This window comes from Podarcis gaigeae (genome assembly GCF_964106915.1).
Source record: "Podarcis gaigeae genome assembly, chromosome: 15".
NCBI lineage: Eukaryota > Metazoa > Chordata > Lepidosauria > Squamata > Lacertidae > Podarcis > Podarcis gaigeae.
Genome location: NC_139692.1, coordinates 13948957 through 13970411, shown reverse-complemented (window position 1 = coordinate 13970411; position 21455 = coordinate 13948957). Strand labels below are relative to the sequence as shown.

Genomic DNA, 21455 nt, shown 5'->3' with positions numbered 1-21455 from the left:
AAAAGCTCATACCCTGAAAGCTTATATTTAGCTGATCTTTAAGGAGCCACTGGAATTATTAAAAAAGATTTTTTCATCTTTCTTTTTTAATTTTTTTTTATTAAGTTCAAATTAGAAAACATAAATATTTACAACAAGAGAAAATACAAAAGAAAAAGAAAATACATATAACCAAGGAAAAAACTTAGAGAATACTTTGCCTCTTTTCATATTTACAGTTATTTATTCATTTTGTTGTTTACCATCAGAAAGTTCTTCCTAATATTTAGTCTGAATCTCCTCCCCTGCCCTCACCTCGGGAGCAGCAGAAAACAAGCTTGCTCCCTCTTATAGCCCTCAGATATTGGAAGATGACTCTCCTCTCAGTCGCCTCTTCTCCAAGCTAAACATACTCAGCTGCCTCAACTGTTCCTCATGAGGATTGGTTTCCCGACCCTTCATCATCCTGGTTGCCTTCCTCTTCCAGCTGCTCAATATCCTTCTTCAACTAGCCTGCACTGACTGGCAGCAGCTCTCCAGGGTTTCAGATGGGGGGGGGGCAACATTCCCAGTCTCCCCAGAAATGCCACCCAGGACAGAAGACCTGCATGCAAAGCAGTTGGTCCAATCCTGCACTATGGAGACCCCTAGCCTGCCTTGAAGGATGTGGGAGTGGTCTCCCTTTGGAAATGGGGCTGCAGGAAGGATGTGAAATGCCGACGTGAATCTGCCGAGAGAAGATGCAGCCCAGCTGCAGGTGGAACAGCAGGTACCTCTAAGTTCTGACAGTGGAGCATCACCTCTCAGGAGGGGCCAGGTGCAGGTGGGGGGGTTGCCACAGTGACAAGGACCTGCCCTCCTTTGTGACATCTCTTGCTTCTCCCTTAAAAGCCACTGACTTGCAGGCAGCCATTGTGGGTTAGTAGTGAGGCAAGTGGAGGAGAGAGGAGTTCTTGGTGGTTGGGGAAGATAAGGAGAGGTGTTCATTTGATTGTTCATTTGATTTATTACTTTTATTTGAGTCATTTGATTTTATTTATTTTGATTTTATTTATTATTTTACTTTATTATTTTACTTTATTATTTTAACACTTTTATTTTACTTTTTATTTTATTGTTTGTTCTTTGTTTTCATATTTTTTATTTTTTATTTTTATTTTGTGCACATGAGTGCACATTTTGTATATATTTATTTTGTGCATAGAGGAGTAGTTAGGGGTAAGTGTAGGGTTAGGGCTGGGGTTGGGGTCAGAGTTAGGCTTGGGTGGGCTTTTTAGCTAGTTAGCTAGTTTAGAGAGGACGGTGGAAATTTTTTGTGAACAAAATGTGCAGACTGTAAGCAGCATTCCTTTGCTTTCTCTTGGTCTCGGGGGTGGGTGGGTGGTGGAGTGGGGTATGAGTTCTGTGGTCCCTTGGCTCTCTGGAAATCGACCCAGCCAGTCTTCTCCAGAGAGCTCAGCTCCTCCACACTCTTTCCCTGCCTTCCCCTTTTCTCTCCCCTCTCATCGTTTACATTTACTAGGACATTACTAGCCCACTTTCCACCCAGGAGCTCAAGGTGGCCTTCATAGTTCTCCCTGCTACTAATTGTTATCTTCACAGCAGCCCTGCAAAGTAGGCTAGGCTGGCCCAAGGTCCACCAGGGAGCTTCATGGCTGAGTGGGGATTCGAACCCTGATCTCCCAGGTCCTCCTAGTCCAGCCCTCCAACCACTACACCTCTGCCTGGCTCCATTTTGCATCTCTCCAGCTTCCCTATGACATCGGCCCTCTCCCTCTTCCTGGGGGTCTCTCTGGCTCCAAGGAAGACTCCACCACCTTCCTCATGTTCTTCTCCTCTTCTGGGACACCTTGATGCTTGGAGGACCCTCCCAGGGGTCTCCTCCCTCTCCAGGAAGGGCAGGGCTGTCTTAAGAAGATGAGGCAGAGCAGCCCTTTAACAGCTGGCAATGCTTCTCTTTCCTTTGGGCTGGAGCTCAAGTGACTGTGGAGGCCAATTCTGGATCCACACATCCTTCCACAGTGGGGACATTGGTTTCCGGGCAGGAGTTGATCACGGTGTGGATTTGCCAAGCGTGCCTTCCTCTTAACACGTTTCTCCCTGCGTCCTGCGTTCAAGTGTCTTCAAAGCCCATGACACCTTTGATAAAGGCTGTTCTCCAACTGGAGTGCTCGCAGGCCAGTGTTTCCCAGTTGTCAGTGTTTATACTACATTTTTTAAGATTTGCCTTGAGACTGTCTTTAAACCTCTTTTGTTGACCACCAGCATTACACTTTCCATTTTTAAGTTCGGAATAGAGCAGTTGCTTTGGAAGACGATCATCAGGCATCTGCACAACATGACCAGTCCAAAGAAGTTGATGTTGAAGAATCATTGCTTCAACACTGGTGATCTTTACTTCTTCCAGTACACTGATATTGGTTCGCCTGTCTTCCCAAGTGATGTGTAAAAATTTTCGGAGACACCATTGTTGGATTCTTTCGAGGAGCTGGAGATGGCGTTTATAAGTGGTCCATGTTTCACAAGTATATAGTAAGGTCCTGGTCCTCAAACACTCTGCACTTCAATCAGGAGAAAGCCACACTTGCAGAGCTCAGGTGATGCTGGATTTCGGCATCAATGTTGGCCCTTGTGGACAGATAACTGCCTAGGTAGAAGTGATCGACATTTTCCAACTGGGCTAGTGCCATCATGGTGACAAGTCTCTGGGATCTCAGATGCTGGAAAATTCAGACCAATGATCTGTTTTTCCACATTTTGTTCTACAGTGGTACCTCTGTTTAAGAACACTCCTGTTTACGAATGATTCGGTTTACGAACTCCACAAAACTGGAAGTATTGTCCCGGTTTGCAAGCTTTACCTCGATCTAAGAATGGAATCCGAACAGTGGAAGGGTACTGGTGGCAGGAGGCCTCATTAGGGAAAATGCACCTTGGTTTAAGAACGGTTTTGGTTTAAGAACAGACTTCCAGAACAGATTAAGTATGTAAACCGAGGTACCACTACGCTTGCCTATATACTGTTTCTCAGGCCTCTCAACATGGGAGAAAGGCAGCAGGAATCAGACTTCCTAGTCTCTTGGAGAGCTGTTTATCATTGAGAAAGTAGAAGAAAATAAAGTTAATATGGCTCAAAAACCAATGAATTGCCTTCTCATTGGGTGGAAAATGTAAATTATGTCATGATCCCAGCTTGGATTACAATAGCAAACATTGTTGGCTAAGCACCAAGATGTTAAGCAGGGACCCTTTCAGTTCTGTGGGACTTCAGGACAGGGAAGGAAACCCTGCCGGGCATGTTTCTTGGTTCACACATCAAAAATTTCAACGTTCAAGGGGCTGGGTGGGATCTTCTTCAGCACTGGAGTTGTTTGGCTCAGTAAGATGGATCCAAGCTCTAAACTGTTTCCAATTCACAGCCAAGTAAAATGCTCCCTCACTACAGGTCACATGGTGGCTCCCACTTTCAAAGGTGGACAAAACTATTTGAATAATAATATCAGGTCATCTAGTTTTTTCTGATTTTAATAAAGTCGTTGGTGTAGATAACCCAGTGATGAGCATCTTACCTCTTAATGCTGGGCATGGATGCAATATTCACTTACTCATACCTGGTGCCCTCCAGCCCAGCCTGGCACATGGTAAGGACTACTGCTTTTTTCTGGGGGGGGAGGGACGCAGGGGTATGCATACCCCTAAACATTTTGTGAATCTAAGTTTGGCCTCATTGAGGGGCAGCATTTCAATATGAGTAGGGAAAAAGCACTGGTCAGGACAATGGGAACTGTAGTCCAAAAACATCTTCAGGGCACCGAGTTGGGGAATGCTGCCTTTACTTCTCTAGGTTCACAGAAGTCTTCCTAATGACACAATCTGAAGCACTGGAGGGATATGAAGTGATAATCTTCAGAGACTGAACAGCTTTTTCAAATGCCATTTACATCTGTTATAGAGCAAGAGATTTTATTTGCTTTCCACACAGCCCTTTCCTCTCCCAGACACTCCTCTGAAATGCAAACAGCCCCCAAAAGTACGAACATGTAAAGGTAACATCCCATGCCATTATTACGATGTACGGGACAAGAAATGCACACCATTCATGTTTAGTGGATGTGAGGGCAGCGAGAACAGTTTCCCATCTTACATTGAATGCTATGAGACGTGTGATGAATATGGTAAGAACAAAGCACTTTTGTGGTTTTTCCCCGGACAACCAAAAGTACCTTCACCTTTTGCTTGACATTATTCATGCACTATTGTTGCAATGGTGCTTGCTAGGACAAACAGAATGCACAGAGAAAGAACATTTTACATGTTCAAAGTGCTCAGGAGCAAATGCTCACCTAACATATATGTGGTGGAAATGTCAACATGCCTATGATTTTTGGAAGCACATTATGCAACACACAACATTGAGGATAGGAGCAAATATGAGGCACGCTGTCACTAATGGGGCCTCCTGCTGGTGCTGCGCCACCAGTGCGTGATTTCCATTCTCATCCTGAGGCAAAGTTCTCAACCAGAGGTACTTCTTCTGGGTTAGCGGAGTTTTGTTTTTTTAAAAAAAAATTATTCATTTTCCAAACAAATTTTATACAATCAACAAATTATTTTGCACTCATTCTTCAATTTTTGACTTGCCTCAGTTTCTCTGTCAATCTTTCGTAAAATTTCTATTTATTGATGCATTTCTAAACATGATATTGCCTTTCTCAACTCCTTTTCCTCTTAGTCTCTTTTTTGCAATATTTCTTACTATCTCACAGAGTCTCATCGGGTTAGCGGAGTTTGTAACCTGAAGTGTTTGTAACCTGAAGCGTTTGTCACCCGAGGTACCACTGTATGCGGTAGAACTGCAGCCCGGTAAGCCAGTGTTGCTTGGGAATCCTAAGGCTACTCCCCACTCAAATAAATGCAGTTATGAAAGGTTCAGTTCACCATCTTGGTTCAAAATAGCACCCCTTTGCATCCAAACAGTCAAAAATCTTGTTAAGTACTGAGTTGAATAGGATTCAAAATGCAGAGTCTGATTGGTCCTAGAACAATAGGATTAAGAATCCAGCAGTCTGATTGGTCCACAGGAGCCCCCCAATCCAGCTCCAGGTGGAAGTGAATCCGCAACCTGATTGACCTACAGGAGAATCCCGGAATTAGCCAATCATGTGCGGCCCATTGTGTAAATAATGTATATAAAGCAGAAATTCTGGGGGAACTTCCATTCCTCCTCACCACTATGAGCTGAATAAAGAGCATGAAATCCACTCTCGACTCTGAGTATATTTCAAATCTGCTCCGTGATCTTAGGAACTAGCATGCACAATTTGGTCATGGTATCCTTAAAAATGCCCAAAGGCAGAAAGCACTGAGAGAAGAATAACTTTCCAAAATATATAGCAGACAGCACAGTCAGTGTTGTGTTCTAAATATACTGTCAGTCAGTCTCTGGACTGTGAGTTTTTCTTAAACAACTAGTTCTACTCAGGGCTTTTATTCAGCCGGAACTCACCAGAACTCAGTTCCAGCACCTCTCAGGTGGGCACCATTGCCATTATAAAAGAACAAGGGAGGCATTCATGGTGAGTTTCAGCACCTCTTTTTCTAGAAAAATAGCACCTGCTCTACTTAGTGGTGAGGATCGCTTTCCAAGGCAAGTCATGCTATATGCAGCAGATCCCACAGATATTGCACACACCCCAATCTCTGAGTGGTAAGAGATTTCCGGGGTGCCAGCATTTAGCCAGGGATCCATTTCTTTGGAATGAAGGTCACTGGAGACAGCGGCATAGCTAGCCGCTCAGGTGCCTGGTGCTGGGGTGTGTCCTGCAGCCGGGGGGGGGGGCAATTTGTGCTCATGGGGGCGGGGCGAGCCTCTCCACCACCTCCCCCTCAGCTGTAGGGCGGCTGAGGGAGAGGCAGTAGGCAGACGCAAGTCCCACGCTGCAGTTTCAGGCAGTGCGGAACTTGCAGGTGCCTAAGCCACTACATCATTCCTAAAAAGTTTAGGGAGCCCATTTTTAAAAAACTCATTTTGTCACCTCCCCCTCAGTGATGACACATGGGTCGGACCGCTCCCCCCGCGCCCCCGTTCTTCCACCACTGACTGGAGACTGTGGTGTCTTTAGGGCATTTGGTTTTATTTGCATATATATGCAACCTAAGCACAACAAGGAAGGGCTCACAGCATTAACATTCCAACTTATATCTTCATTCCCCATTAGGTTTCCAGTTCCCCGCAAAGTCATAGTTCTTGTGTCAGCACAGAGAGCAACTTCAGCTTCTCTGTGTCTCTCCAGCTTCCACCCCAAGACCTGAGTAGAAACAAAGACTAGCTCTTGGCTATTTTGCTTCCAGCCAGTTGAGGGGAGAGAGGCTTACCTCCTGGAAGAGCGGCTGGGGACCATCATGTTGGAGAAGGCTGCTATAGGGCAAGAACGCAGCTTGAGAGATCACTCAGGAAAGCTGAGAAGCCTGGAAGGGCAACATAAAAGAGACGGAAGCTTTCTCAGATAATCAGTTTTTTTAAAAAATGAGACAAAGACTGAATTATGAGACTTCCTAAAAAGATGGGGAGAGAAAAGAAAGAGGGATTGTGGAATGGTTGGCAAAGCTTCTTGGATGGCTTTAGGCCTTTGATGAGGTGGGAGGAAAGAATTTGAAGAGGAATAGGTTTCCATTCTTTCCTTATCATCATGCCCAAGTCCAAGGAACAGAGTGTTGATTCAAGGGAGTGCAGGTGGAAAGATCCCTATCATTCAAGGTCCTTAGGATCCTCACAGCTCCAGGGTGCCTTTTAACTTCAGAGATCACAGTGGGCTGCTTACACTGAGAAGGGACACCCCTTTCATTGCAGGATCACTTCCTTTTATTTTCTGCAGTGTAGTGGTCCTTATTGAATCTGGTTGCCCTCCATGCCTCACCCCCCTGACCGGCCACAGAAGTTAACAGCCTGGGCCCTTCTCAATATTTTCTTTGTTCACTCCTTTAGAGGTACGATAGCTTTCCTTATGTTCTGCAGCATTTGGCACCAGTGTGAAGGGACTGATTCTGTTTATGGATGTATGTGCACATGGCTTCTCCAAGCAAGACGGGGATCTGCAATTGAGATTTCTCTTAGTTTGGAAGGGACTGCATATGTGCATTGGTGCATGCATGTGGCCCCTTTGGATTGATGGGTCTTCTCTTAGCAGAATGGCAGCAGCAGGAGCACTGAAGCAGCAACCATCTTTGCCCCATGTACCAGCATTCTGCAGGTTTACACTTAAACCATGGTTAAGATTGACCATGGTATAACGTGATGTCTGAACCAAGACATTGTGTCTACAAAAAGGTCTTGTGGACTCTGAGATATTGCCCATCAATATTGGTTGGCTTGTGCCAATAACACATGCTCCCTGCTCTCTTCTGTCATTATATATGACAACCACGTTTGTCTGCCTGATTACCTTGACAATCTGCATATGGTAATAAATCAAAAAGCCTTTGTGATGGCCATACTGAATGGTTTTCTTTCCCTAGTTGTGTTGGGTATGCATACACTGGCATTTCAGCAGCCTTCAGGCTTTGCCATGCACTGAACTTGAAGAAGTCATGTTAGGATATGTCTGTCTGTCTTGTAATTTCTTCTTGGACAATCATCTAATAAGCCATCTCCTGAGATCCTTAACTCATATATCAATTGAGTTGAAGGAATTTCTTAAAGGTGAAATGTTGAAGGCACAAATGCAGACAATTTCAACAAGAAAGAAAAGTGGGAGGTATCTAAAGAAACCAATGAGGTTACATAAGGAGCTTACAGATTTTTAAAGGGCATATATAGTATAAGAAATGGAAGAAAGGGGAAATCATTAAGTAAGAGGATACAAGAGAAGCCAAAAGATGCAGGGAAAAGGTAAGGTGGACCAAAGCTCAGAATGAGCTTATAAGAGAAGTTAAAAATAATAATAATAAATGTTTCTTCGGCTATGTTCTAAGAAAGAGGAAGAACAAATAAGTAGTACGTCCTCTGTGTGGAGAAGATGGAGAAATGCTTTTGGGTGACAAAGTGGAACTGCTCAACTTTGCCTCTGTCTTCAACTAAAGAGATAAGAACATAAACCATGAGAAAATGGGCTTCCCGGGACTGAGGGGAGACGTGGCAGTCCAAACCTGAAGAATGACTGCTAGTGGAGACTGTATTAAACACGAGAAGGAGGTTATAACCTTGGACTTTGCTCCATGTTCTTTTCCTACCAGTTGGGTTTTGTATCATATTTTTGAGAAGAATTAATAATAATAATAATAATAATAATAATAATAATAATAATAATAATTTATTTATACCCCGCCCATCTGGCTGGGCCTCCCCAGCCACTCTGGGCGGCTTCCATAGAAACCAAAAATACAGTAAAATATCACACGTTAAAAACTTCACTGAACAGGGCTGCCTTAAGATGTCTTCTGAATGTCTGGTAGTTGTTTTTCTCTTTTACATCTGGTGGGAGGGCGTTCCACAGGGTGGGTGCCACTACCAAGAAGGCCCTCTGCCTGGTTCCCTGTAACTTGGCTTCTCGCAGTGAGGTAATTGCCAGAAGGCCCTCGGTGCTAGACCTCAGTGTCCGGGTGGATAGATGGGGGTGGAGACGCTCCTTCAGGTATACTGGACCGAGGCCGTTTAGGGCTTTAAAGGTCAGCACCAACACTTTGAATTGTGCTTGGAAACGTACTGGGAGCCAATGTAGGTCTTTCAAGACCGGTGTTATATGGTCTCGGCGGCCGCCCCCAGTCACCAGTCTAGCTGCCACATTCTGGATTAGTTGTAGTTTCCGAGTCACCTTCAAATGTAGCCCCACATAGAGCGCATTGCAGTAGTCCGAGCGGGAGATAACCAGAGCATGCACCACTCTGGCGAGACAGTCCGCAGGCAGATAGGGTCTCAGCCTACGTACCAGATGGAGCTGGTGAATTAAATCATGCAAAGGGTTTGAAAGAAAATTTTTCCTTATAGGTTTTGAACTTGGAAGTGAGTGATTTCCCCCCTTTTCTTTGTTTGCCCTCACAATTGAACCAGCCCTTAGAAGTAGGATGGTTGGGGGTTCCCCAACTGGTTCCTCCCACCACTTCTCTGTATCCAGCCAGTCCATGACATTGGCTACCAGGGGATTGATGGTGGGATGAGGATGAGTGGTCAGAAGGAGAAGACTGGGAGAAGGGGGTGTTGGAAGCTGAAGGGCCAATAGGTTTTGCTTGGCTGAGGTCATTGAGGGCATTAGAGGTTGGTTGCAGGTGTGAGGGTATTGGTGGCGAGCCTTCGGCTCAAGTGGCAGTTAGGCATTGGTAACACCTGGTTTGGGGGAATTGAGGTGTGGCCATCACCTGCCCCTCCATGTTAAAGGGTATTCTGTTAAAGGAATCTGGGGGTCATGGTTCCTGTCTGAAGCCCGGGTGGAGGCTAGGGCCATGGCACGACCTTCCAGTGACCCTGGGGGATCTCCAAGTTGATAAACACTAACAGGGCTGCCCCTACTGGTGGTTACTTGTGAGACTTCCTGTATGGCTGGCAGGAGTCAGATATAGTCAGTTCAATTCCAGTGCCTAAGCCAATACCGCTCACATTCTGTAACCAATAAAGCTGTGGCCTAAATTTTGCCCATTAACCTTATGTATGGTGTCCACTTGTTATTATTCAACATAAGGGGGAGGCCTCGGGGTCTTGACACACACTAGGGTTTAGTAAGCAGGAAGAGGCTGAGGCAGAGAGCAGTCCCAGCTCAGAGGCAGGAGAGGAGGCTAGAGAGGAGGAGCAGGCTAGAGAGGAGGGGGTCCAAAAGGCAGCAATGGGGCAGGCTGCTGAAGAATTTGGGACTCTTCCCCTCCTGCTGCAACCAGCTCCCCTCCCACCTGGTCTCTTAGAAGACACAGGGAAATGAAGAGCACAGAGCAGAGATTGGTTGTGCACTCTGCAACCAATTGGAGGAAAATAACTCTGGAGAAGAGGGGTCTTAGACAGCTGTGGACAGACATAGACCTTCAGTTCTCACAACTGCCACATTAGGGCAAAACCTACTGGAAGAGTTGCTGTGATTACTAGGCCTGCGCTGTTTTGGTTTCTTGAATAAAGAGTTCAGTTCACTGCAGACACACACACACACACACACACACACACACACACGAGTCATACCTTGGGTTAAAGACGCTTCAGGCTGAGGGTTTTCAGGTTGCGTCCTGCGGTGATCTGGAAGTAATGGAACGGGTTACTTCCGGGTTTCGCCACTTGCACATGCACAGACGCTCAAAATGATGTCACACACATGCACAGAAGCGGCGAATTGCGACCGGCGCACACACAGACACAGGTTGAGTTCTGCTCAGGATGTGAATGGGGCTCCGGAACAGATCCTGTTCGCATCCAGAGGTACCACTGTATATATATTGCTGACCCATGCTTGACTCTGGCTCCTGACAATCAGTGACGCTTATTCTGACTTGTGACCAGACTGTTAATTCTCCTGGAAGGCTACCAGGTACACTGACATCCCAAATACAAAAGTCCAGTCAGTGTGCAAAACCCTACATAATTACAGGACAGGAATGGAGTGCATTTATCAGAGGAGAAGCGGCTCTTTTTGGAGTACAAGTATGGTGGTGTGCATAAAGGACAGTCTCATTTGGCCCCCAAGCTATGTCAAGATGATACTGATAGGCTTTATGGCTCCAATAAATCCCTAGCTGAAGTGGAATGGCACTTACACAAGAACAGGAAGTTGGCTTCAGAGTACCTCTACCTGAAGTGGAATAGTATTTATAAAAGAACAGGAAATTACCTTGAACTACTCAAAGAAGCACCAGGATGTTCCTACTTATTGATGGACTGTCTTGGCTGCTTGAACGCCCACTACCACTTCCTTATACAAAAATGTATAAAGTGCCTTCACTAAGCAGCAAGCACCCACATCAGAGACAGCAGTCATGCAGGGCAGTCACATTGCTGTCCTGATCCTGGAACTTCTCATATGCTCATATGCTGCCGCTCAGCAAAAATCAGGTAAGAGTTCCCTCTCAGAGAGGTGTGGATGATGATGATTTCAATTTACCGTATTTTTCGCCCTATAGGATGCACTTTTCCCCCTCCAAAAATGAAGGGGAAATGTGTGTGCGTCCTATGGGGTGAATGCAGGCTTTTGCTGAAGCCTGGAGAGCGAGAGGGGTCGGTGCGCACCCCTCTCACTCTCCAGGCTTCAGGAAGCTATTTGCAAGGCATGGGAGCCCGCGGGACTTCCCACTGGGCTCCCTAGGCTTGTGGATAGCAGTCTGTTCTGGGGGCTTTATTTCCCCCCCCCCAAAAAAACCTAGGTGCGCTCTATGAGCCGGTGCACCCTATGGGGCGAAAAATACAGTATATACCGCCCTTTAGCAAAAGATCCCAGGGTGGAATTCCACAGCCCAAACAAAAGAAAATGGTATCACACAGCCTGAACAATATAAAATTGCATTAGAAACCGTACAGAATGTGTCCTTGGACCTGAAACTGAGATTGATCCAGCAAAAATGACTGTTTCAAGTACACTGGACTCCACAACATTTGTCTAGGAGGGAACTAAGAGCTTTGGCTGCTCAAACAAAGCTTTCCGTTTCTCTGTGGAACACAATGTAAGGTGGTTTTGGATAGCATGGGGGACTCGCATCAAATATTAACAGTTTTCTCTCTCATTATAACAGGGAAAACCTGTGAGCAACCCTTGAAAAATACAAGACTTCAATGGTTGTCTTCTTACTCATTCCTGTTGCATTTCTTCAATATTGCTACCTGCTTCTTAAGCCCCCTTTCATTGTTTCTTTGCAGCTTGATAGTTTCCACCTGGATCCCAGAGCACTGGGCTTGCCTTCTCCCAAGACACAATGGGATGTGTTAAAAGGACACAGCTTCCACCATCTGTTGGACTCACTGTGCTCAGAGGCAGCTCCTAGAGCTTAGCAGAAATCACAAAACTCTGAGGAAATTAAGCAATTCTTATATGCTTGAATAAGGATGAGGTTGAGCAGTTAAGCAGCGCTTCCCTACTCAGCCAGCCATCCCAACCAGTTGTGCCATCAGCACAGGTCTTTGGAGCAGATGTCAAGGGCCCTGCTCCGGATTGAGCAGGGAGGGCCCTCAAACCAGTAGATCTGGCTTAAGACATTTTGAAGTAAGTGAAATAATATGCATTACCATTAAATCCAGAGTTTAATGCTGCTGACCTGCACCACTGATCTCAGCTGACTCAAGAGGGTCAGAGCTGAGCTTTGTGGCTGGTCAAAACCCTTGAGAATAATATCAGTCAGAAAAACAGGATAGGTGCCTCACCATCAGTAGGAACAGGGTAGAAACTCAATTTCATTTGCATTTAAAGGCAATTCTACTGAATTTTTACTTCCCGAAATAATATGTGAACTGAAACACAACGCAGTTCTCCAGCCAAGTAATGTGTACCAAACTGTATATACTAAAGTAATGTGTGCACAAAAAGGTATATAGGTATATATAATATATAAAGGTATATATATAAAATATATAAGGGTATATATAAAAAGGTATATCAGTGACAATGGCATACAAAATGCACCATATCTTGCATATGTTAAAAATGTTAAGTGTTCTTACGCAGTACAGTGGTACCTCGGGTTAAGTACTTAATTTGTTCCGGAGGTCCGTTCTTAACCTGAAGCTGTTCTTAACCTGAAGCACCACTTTAGCTAATGGGGCCTCCTGCTGCTGCTGCACTGCCGCTGCACAATTTCTGTTCTCATCCTGAAGCAAAGTTCTTAACCCGAGGTAATATTTCTGGGTTAGCGGAGTCTGTAACTTGAAGTGTATGTAACCTGAAGCATATGTAACCCAAGGTACCACTGTAGTTCATGTGGATGGCGATAGATGGAGATGCGAACTACAGTCTGAAGACAGAATTCTGAAAAGTGACTAAGTCATTGCAACAGCTTGGGAGGGCAAGAGGAGGGAGACTGGCTGGCTGGCTGGCAGGTGGGCAGGCAGGTAGCCCAGGTGAGTGAGTGAGTGATTGCACAGGTCACCCAAGCAAATGCCATGGGTGGGCATGTGACCCCAGGGGAAGCAGCAGAACAAGAGGCAGTGTGGATAAGCCCTCAGTTGTTGGACAGCCATGTTCAGGTGCAACACACATACTTTACATTTCCCTTCTCATTTTCATGTTTTGCAAACGCTTCTGCATTCCTGACAGGATGAGCAACAAAGAAAAGTTTGCCAAGTATGATAAAAGAAAACAAGAAAGTTTCTGAGTGTGTGTAATGTCAAATGTACTCAAATGGTACCACTATCATGACTACAGAAATGAATGGTGGTTTGTTTCTGCTGCCTTGATGCTAAACAAATTTCCTTGGGAACAAGTACCAGTATGTTGTAGAAAAGGATATGTTTTATCACGTAAAAGTAAGGGCAGACCCACTGAAATTAACCAACCTAAGTCATGCCCATTATCTTCAGTGGGTCTACTCTGAGTAGGGCTAGCGTTGGATACAACCCAAGGGCATTGCGCTGCAGAGGTTGGGAATTGTCTTTCTGCCAAAGGGCTGAATGAGTGCTCCGTCCTAGTGGTGGATGTGACCAGATGTAAAAGTGCCTGGGTGTTGAAATCCAATGTCTTCATCCCTCATCTAAATTTAATCCAGGATTATCATTTCCGTAGTGTTTCTCTTTTGGGAGGGGAAAAAACCACTTTTTTGGATTTTCCACAGAAAGGGTAAATCTGGATTAAATGGAAAAAGAATGTGTGATGGCATTTTAATGAGGACAAAATTGTATAGAAACTGCGTAAGACTTGCATGTATTAGCAAGTGCGTCCACAATAAACTGCCATGTGGAAGCTTCTTCGAGGTGTGATAAGGACGTTTCTCTCTCTCCCCCCCCCCCCCCAGGAAGATATCCTTCAAAATGCAAACTCCCTACAGAAACAGGAAAATGCAAAGGAAGCTTTCCAAGATTTTACTTTGATCTCCACACCAGGAAGTGTGAAGAATTCGTTTACGGCGGCTGTGGAGGCAATGCTAATAACTTCAGGAATCCGACGGATTGCATTTGGGAATGTGAAAGGTTTGGTAAGGGAAAATGCTACCTTTTGGGTCTCATCTGGACAACCAAGAGCCTGCACTTTATTCTTAGCATGCTGAGCAGTCTACTGCAGGGGTCACCAGTATGATGGCCTTGGGCAGAATAGCACCCCGGAGGTGCCTTTCTTTTTGCAGTTTCAGACTATTTGAGCGGCACAGTGGTCTGTCCCTCTGGAAGATCTGTGGTGAATTGCTAATCATTTAATCCGCTTTCATTCCTGGAGGAAAGGGCTATTAAATTACTCATTTCTTCCATTATTTTCTCTGTTCTGTACAATATGGAAAAATGGGGGCACTTACTGAAGAAGGAGCAAGGGGGGGGAAAATCAGGATTCTTCTTTTGCAACTCTACTTTCCCCCATATATCTAATCGCCATATGCTACAATGGTATTGGAGATAATGTGGAAAGGTAGGACCAGACATTTAAGCAATAAATAAAAAGAAAGATGGTTGTAGCAGAACCATGAGGGCAGCCTGCTCAGAACTGGAACCTTTTTTGGTCTGTGTGGTTTTATTTATTAAAAGCATTTTAACCCAGATTGGCTTTCATTCAGATCAATAAAAAAACCAAGATATTCCCTGCTCACATGATGACAATCTAAAAAACATGGCACAAAAGGCAAAAGGGGATGGAGAGGGAAGAGGGAATGCAAACTCAGACACCAGTTGAGAAAGATTTTACCCATCTCTCACGGTCGGCACTTGATCGCTTTCCAGAAGTCCCTCATGTTTCACTTGGAAGAGATTATCTCAGGGTTTGGAATCACAAACAAGACATCTTCCAATACTGTTATCTTCTGTGTTTCAAAAGGTGAAATTTCAGATATGAGCCTTGCCTTCTTCTCTCTTCTTTTTTCAGAATCGCTGCCTGAAAAATGCAAACTCCCGCTAAACAAGGGAGTACGGGGCAGAAAACCCACAATAAGATATTTCTATGATTTCAAAAAGAAGAAGTGTACAATGTTCTTTTATAATGGCTTTGGAGGCAATAAAAACAACTTTCTGGATATTCGACAATGTATTCGAGAGTGTGCAAATGTTGGTAAGCGCAAATAAATTTGTGGGCTTTCCCAGGCAGCTCCAAATGTCCTACACTTTATTCTAACCATTAGTCATGGACAAGTGCCGTTTGAACTCCAGCGATGCAATTGTCTGTTCTTTCCTAGGCCACACCCACGCCATGCATTTTAAAAAGCACTATGATACCACTTTAAAGTGTTGTGGCTTCCCCCAAGGAATTCTGGGAACTGTGATTTGTTAAGGGTGCTGAGTGTTGTTAAGAGAACCCTCCTCCCTTCACAGAGATTTAACAACCAATCCTTCTTCACAGGGAACCTTGGTAGGGTGTCCTGACAACTCTCTGCACCCTGAACAAACTAGTTTCTAGGATTCTTGGGGGGGAGGTTGTGACTCTATCATAACACTTAAAAGGCATGGTTGTCAATTTGGCTAATTCTAAATATTCTGAAAGATATAAGAAGACAAAGACTCTCCTCCCTGAAAGAGAGGGGAGTGGTTGTGGGCGGGGGTTTCTCCACACCAGGAAGTGTGAATAATTCGTTTACGGCGGCTGTGGAGGCAATGCTAATAACTTCAGGAATCCGACAGATTGCATTTGGGAATGTGAAAGGTTTGGTAAGGGAAAATGCTACCTTTTGGGTCTCATCTGGACAACCAAGAGCCTGCACTTTATTCTTAACATGCTGAGCAGTCTACTGTATGATGCCCTTGGGCAGAATAGCACCCCGGAGGTGCCTTTCTTTTTGCAGTTTCAGACTATTTGAGCGGCACAGTGGTCTGTCCCTCTGGAAGATCTGTGGTGAATTGCTAATCATTTAATCCGCTTTCATTCCTGGAGGAAAGGGCTATTAAATTACTCATTTCTTCCATTATTTTCTCTGTTCTGTACAATATGGAAAAATGGGGGCACTTACTGAAGAAGGAGCAAGGGGGGGGAAATCAGGATTCTTCTTTTGCAACTCTACTTTCCCCCATATATCTAATCGCCATATGCTACAATGGTATTGGAGATAATGTGGAAAGGTAGGACCAGACATTTAAGCAATAAATAAAAAGAAAGATGGTTGTAGCAGAACCATGAGGGCAGCCTGCTCAGAACTGGAACCTTTTTTGGTCTGTGTGGTTTTATTTATTAAAAGCATTTTAACCCAGATTGGCTTTCATTCAGATCAATAAAAAAACCAAGATATTCCCTGCTCACATGATGACAATCTAAAAAACATGGCACAAAAGGCAAAAGGGGATGGAGAGGGAAGAGGGAATGCAAACTCAGACACCAGTTGAGAAAGATTTTACCCATCTCTCACGGTCGGCACTTGATCCCTTTGCAGAAGTCCCTCATGTTTCACTTGGAAGAGATTATCTCAGGGTTTGGAATCACAAACAAGACATCTTCCAATACTGTTATCTTCTGTGTTTCAAAAGGTGAAATTTCAGATATGAGCCTTGCCTTCTTCTCTCTTCTTTTTTCAGAATTGCTGCCTGAAAAATGCAAACTCCCGCTAAACAAGGGAGTATGGGGCAGAAAACCCACAATAAGATATTTCTATGATTTCAAAAAGAAGAAGTGTACAATGTTCTTTTATAATGGCTTTGGAGGCAATAAAAACAACTTTCTGGATATTCAACAATGTATTCGAGAGTGTGCAAATGTTGGTAAGCGCAAATAAATTTGTGGGCTTTCCCAGGCAGCTCCAAATGTCCTACACTTTATTCTAACCATTAGTCATGGACAAGTGCCGTTTGAACTCCAGCGATGCAATTGTCTGTTCTTTCCTAGGCCACACCCACGCCATGCATTTTAAAAAGCACTATGATACCACTTTAAAGTGTTGTGGCTTCCCCCAAGGAATTCTGGGAACTGTGATTTGTTAAGGGTGCTGAGTGTTGTTAAGAGAACCCTCCTCCCTTCGCAGAGATTTAACAACCAATCCTTCTTCACAGGGAACCTTGGTAGGGTGTCCTGACAACTCTCTGCACCCTGAACAAACTAGTTTCTAGGATTCTTGGGGGGGGGGGGGAGTTGTGACTATCATAACACTTGAAAGGCATGGTGTGTCAATTTGGCTAATTCTAAATATTCTGAAAGATATAAGAAGACAAAAACCAAAAAGTGAAGTGAAAAAGGAATGGGAGTGCCTAAATGAATACCTTAAAAGCCAAGGTTTGATGACAGAAATCTGGAATAACCTTGTGAAGTGAAAGGATAAGAAAGAGGGATTTATATCTGGATGCTAGGATAGAGATGATAAGGAAAACAGGTTGATACAATGAGAGGTAAAGGAGGTGCTGTGGGATTGGTGGAAGTCAATGTTTGTTTTTCTTTTTAGTGTTTATATTATTAACTTGTAAGATATGGATTTTTTTGTATGCTGGTTTTTGTGTTTTGTGTATTGTTATTTTTTGATATTTTTCGTGTTGTTGTGTGGAAAATACTAATAAAATTTATTATTTAAATAATAATAAAAAAGAAAGTAAAAAAGAAAGGCATGGTGTGAATGTGGCCCCAACTGAGTCGCCTTGCTATAGGAATAGCTAGTTGACTGTGTGTTCGCTTTTTTAAAAAACCCTCAGAGGGATTAATCTTATTGTTCTGGAGAGGAAGAAACACACAGGTTTCAAGGAAAAAGAAGGAAAGCCCTTGAACTCTATTTATCTTCAGTAGTGAGATTCTAGCAATTGTTTCATCAAGTCTGGAGAAGCTGCGGCTTTCCAGATGCTGTTGGACTACAACTCCCATCATACTCTTGTCATCTGGCATCTGGAGCATCACAGCTTCCTCATCCTTGTACTAAAATGTCCACTGCAGCCGCAAAGGCAGGGGACACACTGGTCCATGGGGCTTCTCTGCCGACAGCAGTCTGCCATCAGCCAGCCAACAGCTGCCTATTGTGATTTGTTGTTGTTGTTTAGTTGTTTAGTTGTGTCTGACTCTTTGTGACCCCATGGACCAGAGCATGCCAGGCACTCCTGTCTTCCACTGCCTCCCGCAGTTTAGTCAAACCCATCCTGGTAGCTTCGAGAACACTATCCAACCATCTCGTCCTCTGTCGACCCCTTCTCCTTGTGCCCTCCATCTTTCTCAGCATCAGGGTCTTTTCCAGGGAGTCTTCTCTTCTCATGAGGAGGCCAAAGTATTGGAGCCTCAGCTTCAGGATCTGTCCTTCCAGTGAGCACTCAGGGCTGATTTCCTTAAGAATGGATAGGTTTGATCTTCTTGCAGTCCACGGGACTCTCAAGAGTCTCCTCCTCCAGCACCATAATTCAAAAGCATCAATTCTTGGGCGATCAGCCTTCTTTATGGTCCAGCTCTCATTTCCATGCATCACTACTGGGAAAACCATAGCTTTAACTATACGGACCTTTGTTGCCTATTGTGATACTTACAACCATTCCAGAAGATGGGACTGGCTGTCCTTGCCTCTGGCTCCACCTGCTGACGGCTGAGGTAGCTCAGTCGAAAGAGCGTGAGACCCTTAATCTCAGGGTCGTGTGTTTGAGCCCCATGTTCGGCAAAAGATTCCTTCATTGCAGGGAGTTGAACTGGATGAGACCCTCGTGGTCCCTTCCAACTCTACAATTCTGTGATACTGTTGGGGTCCATGTCTCTCTCTCTCCCCCCCCCCCGCAAGTCCCAATGGGCACCAGTGACCACTGGGCACAGGGAACTGGAGAAAGATAGAGCAGAATAGCACTGTACGCCGACCACGTTGCATTGAAACCGAGAGATCCTTTCAGTGAGGCAAGTTCTAATCATTATTCAGTAGTATAGCTACAGCAGGTGTCCAGATATAATCTTAGGGTTCTACTCAGAGAACACCCACTGAAAGTAATAGACATGGCTGATAGTGCTATTACTTTCAATGCAATGGGTCTATTCTAGAATAGAGGTTAGTTGGAAATGACCCTTATTTAGTTGGAAATGACTGAAATACTTTGTATATTTAAAAGTTAGATATAGATATTGAACAGCAAGCTTCCACTTCCTTCAATTACAACCTTTTGCAATGTTCCTTAAGGTTATGGCTAACATATTTTATAATTACAGATAGGTAGCCGTGTTGGTCTGCCATAGTCAAAACAAAAAATTCCTTCCAGTAGCACCTTAAAGACCAACTAAGTTAGTTCTAGGTATGAGCTTTCGTGTGCATGCACACTTCTTCAGATACACATCTGAAGTGTGTATCTGAAGAAGTGTGCATGCACACGAAAGCTCATACCTAGAACTAACTTAGTTGGTCTTTAAAGTGCTACTGGAAGGAATATTTTATAATAATAATAATTTGCTTTTGCCATAATGTTCTCTTTTTCAAATGGTGCGATTATATATATGAGCCTTTTGCCTTTGTTTCTCCCCCCCCCCCTCCAGTATATATGCCCAAGAGATGTAAGCTCCCTGTAATCAGCGGACCCTGTAGAGCGTACATTCGTCGCTACTTCTATAATACTAAGACCAATAGGTGTGAGCTGTTTATCTATGGTGGCTGTATGGGCAATGAGAACAACTTTAAAGAACGGATAGATTGCATCCGCCAGTGCCAAAGTTACGGTAAGACACACACACACACAAAAACCCCCCAAAAAAACCACCCCACAATCGACAGCACCTACGGTACATTCTTTCCCCCAGATAATTCCGGGCATGGTACAGTAGTAAGGGTTGTCGGGAATAGTAACTCTGAGGGGTAAACAACAATGTTGAGAACTATTTGAGGGAAATATTGTATTTTGAATGTAAAGTATAGTGTGCACACAGCCCTAGAGTGCAGCGAGACTTGTAAAAGTAAAGGGATCCCGACCATTAGGTCCAGCCGTGACCGACTCTGGGGTTGCGGCACTCATCTCGCTTTATTGGCCGAGGGAACCGGCGTACAGCTTCCTGGTCATGTGGCCAGCATGACTAAGCCGCTTCTGGCGAACCAGAGCAGCGCACGGAAACGCTGTTTGCCTTCCCACCGGAGTGGTACCTGTTTATCTACTTGCACTTTGACATGTTTTCGAACTGCTAGGTTGGCAGGAGCAGGGACCGAGCAATGGGAGCTCACCCCGTTGCGGGGATTCAAACCTCCGACCTTCTGATCGGCAAGTCCTAGGCTCTATGGTTTAATCCACAGCGCCATCCGCGTCCCTCTAGGGAGACTTTTAAGTGTCTTCAAATGAACAATGCAGCAAGATCAGGGTTGGGAGCACGACCCTCAACTCCAACAGGGTTTTGTTCTGATACTTCAGGAAAGTTTTTAATATTTGACGTTTTATTGTGTTTTCATTATTCTGCTGGGAGCCGCCCAGAGTGGCTGGGGAAACCCAGCCAGATGGGTGGGGTATAAATAATAAAAATATTATTATTATTATTTTACTGTCTGACGAGGGCTAAAGTATGGAGAAGTGCCTCAAAAGAATGTTGAAAAATGGCAGGCTAGTAAACAACAACACACAAAACTAATGACATTTTTTTTCTTTTTACTTAGTAACATCAAGGTACTTGAGCAAAAAACCTCGTGTTAAATTTGTTGCCATTGTGTTGTCAATTAGGATGCGGAGATATAGAACATTCCCAGTGATTAGTGGTCGTTGTTTTTCATTGTATGGTATGGTGTTGGGGGCAAGGGCTAACTGATGAAGACTGATGGGACCTGATTCCAACTCCATAAAAAGACCACCCCCTAATGGCTACTGGAGCTCAGGAGCAGGAATAGCCTATGTTCCACCTTCATATTTAAGAATAGTGTGCAACCTTCCTTCAGATTTCTTTAGGTTGTATCCAATTAATTTCTACTCTCTGTTGACTCACTGAACCTCAGTTGGTCATGTGCATGAATTTCAATGCTTCTACTATCTGAATAGGACTAGTGTTGGGTACAGCCCTTCATGACCAGCTCTCCTTTCCCCCCTCAGGTCCACGTGAAGACTATGACCCCAAACAACGATTCCCCTGATTAATCTTTCATTGTGTTTTCATTGTGTCATGGAGCAAAGGCACCGAGTGAAAGAATGCTGACTCTCTTGCAGCTGTACCAAACTTTGCGGGAATTTCTTGCCAATGAACTCAACTTTTCTTCAGCAAATTGTAGTCTGCTCCTTGAGTGTCATTGTCTGCAGTCTCTTTTTATCAAATGCCCATTTTTTTCATTAGTTGTTTGTTCTGAGAGGCTTCCCTGATACTACCACATTACTGGTGTCCAGAGGAGCTATAGTGCAACAAAAGCAGGACAAAAATAAAACACGACATTTGTGATTTCAGTTACAGGATACCTGTATGCATGGCTTCAAAATGAAGCGGTGTGACCACCCCAGAACTTTTGCATGTGGAAACAGCATTAAAAGTGGGATTGCGTATGACCACCCCACTAGCACTGTGAGC

The 21455-nt window shown here is 44.4% G+C and overlaps 2 protein-coding genes across 2 annotated transcripts in view; both read left to right on the top strand.

Moving 5' to 3' along the window:
• Positions 1-21455, top strand: part of LOC310832176 (thrombin inhibitor hemalin-like) — a 37355-nt gene extending 15900 nt beyond the window's left edge. The window contains exon 7 of the mRNA XM_083713818.1: positions 21336-21455. The gene's annotated coding sequence lies outside the window, so the exon portion shown is untranslated. The remainder of the gene's footprint in view (positions 1-21335) is intronic.
• Positions 10812-21204, top strand: LOC310832177 (carboxypeptidase inhibitor SmCI-like). The gene is made up of 5 exons (XM_083713820.1): positions 10812-10999; positions 13882-14061; positions 14934-15116; positions 19464-19643; positions 20990-21204. Exons 1-5 carry the CDS (start codon positions 10924-10926, stop codon positions 21028-21030), a joined length of 660 nt encoding a protein of 219 aa, XP_083569946.1. The 5' UTR covers positions 10812-10923; the 3' UTR covers positions 21031-21204.

Bases quoted from the DNA above. Each gene is read 5' to 3' on its own strand.
- LOC310832177 (XM_083713820.1), top strand. From the start codon at position 10,924: ATGCAGGGCAGTCACATTGCTGTCCTGATCCTGGAACTTCTCATATGC. The intron at 15,117-19,463 runs GTAAGCGCAAAT...CCCCCCCTCCAG, and splicing joins TCGAGAGTGTGCAAATGTTG to TATATATGCCCAAGAGATGT. The intron at 19,644-20,989 runs GTAAGACACACA...TTCCCCCCTCAG, and splicing joins CCGCCAGTGCCAAAGTTACG to GTCCACGTGAAGACTATGAC.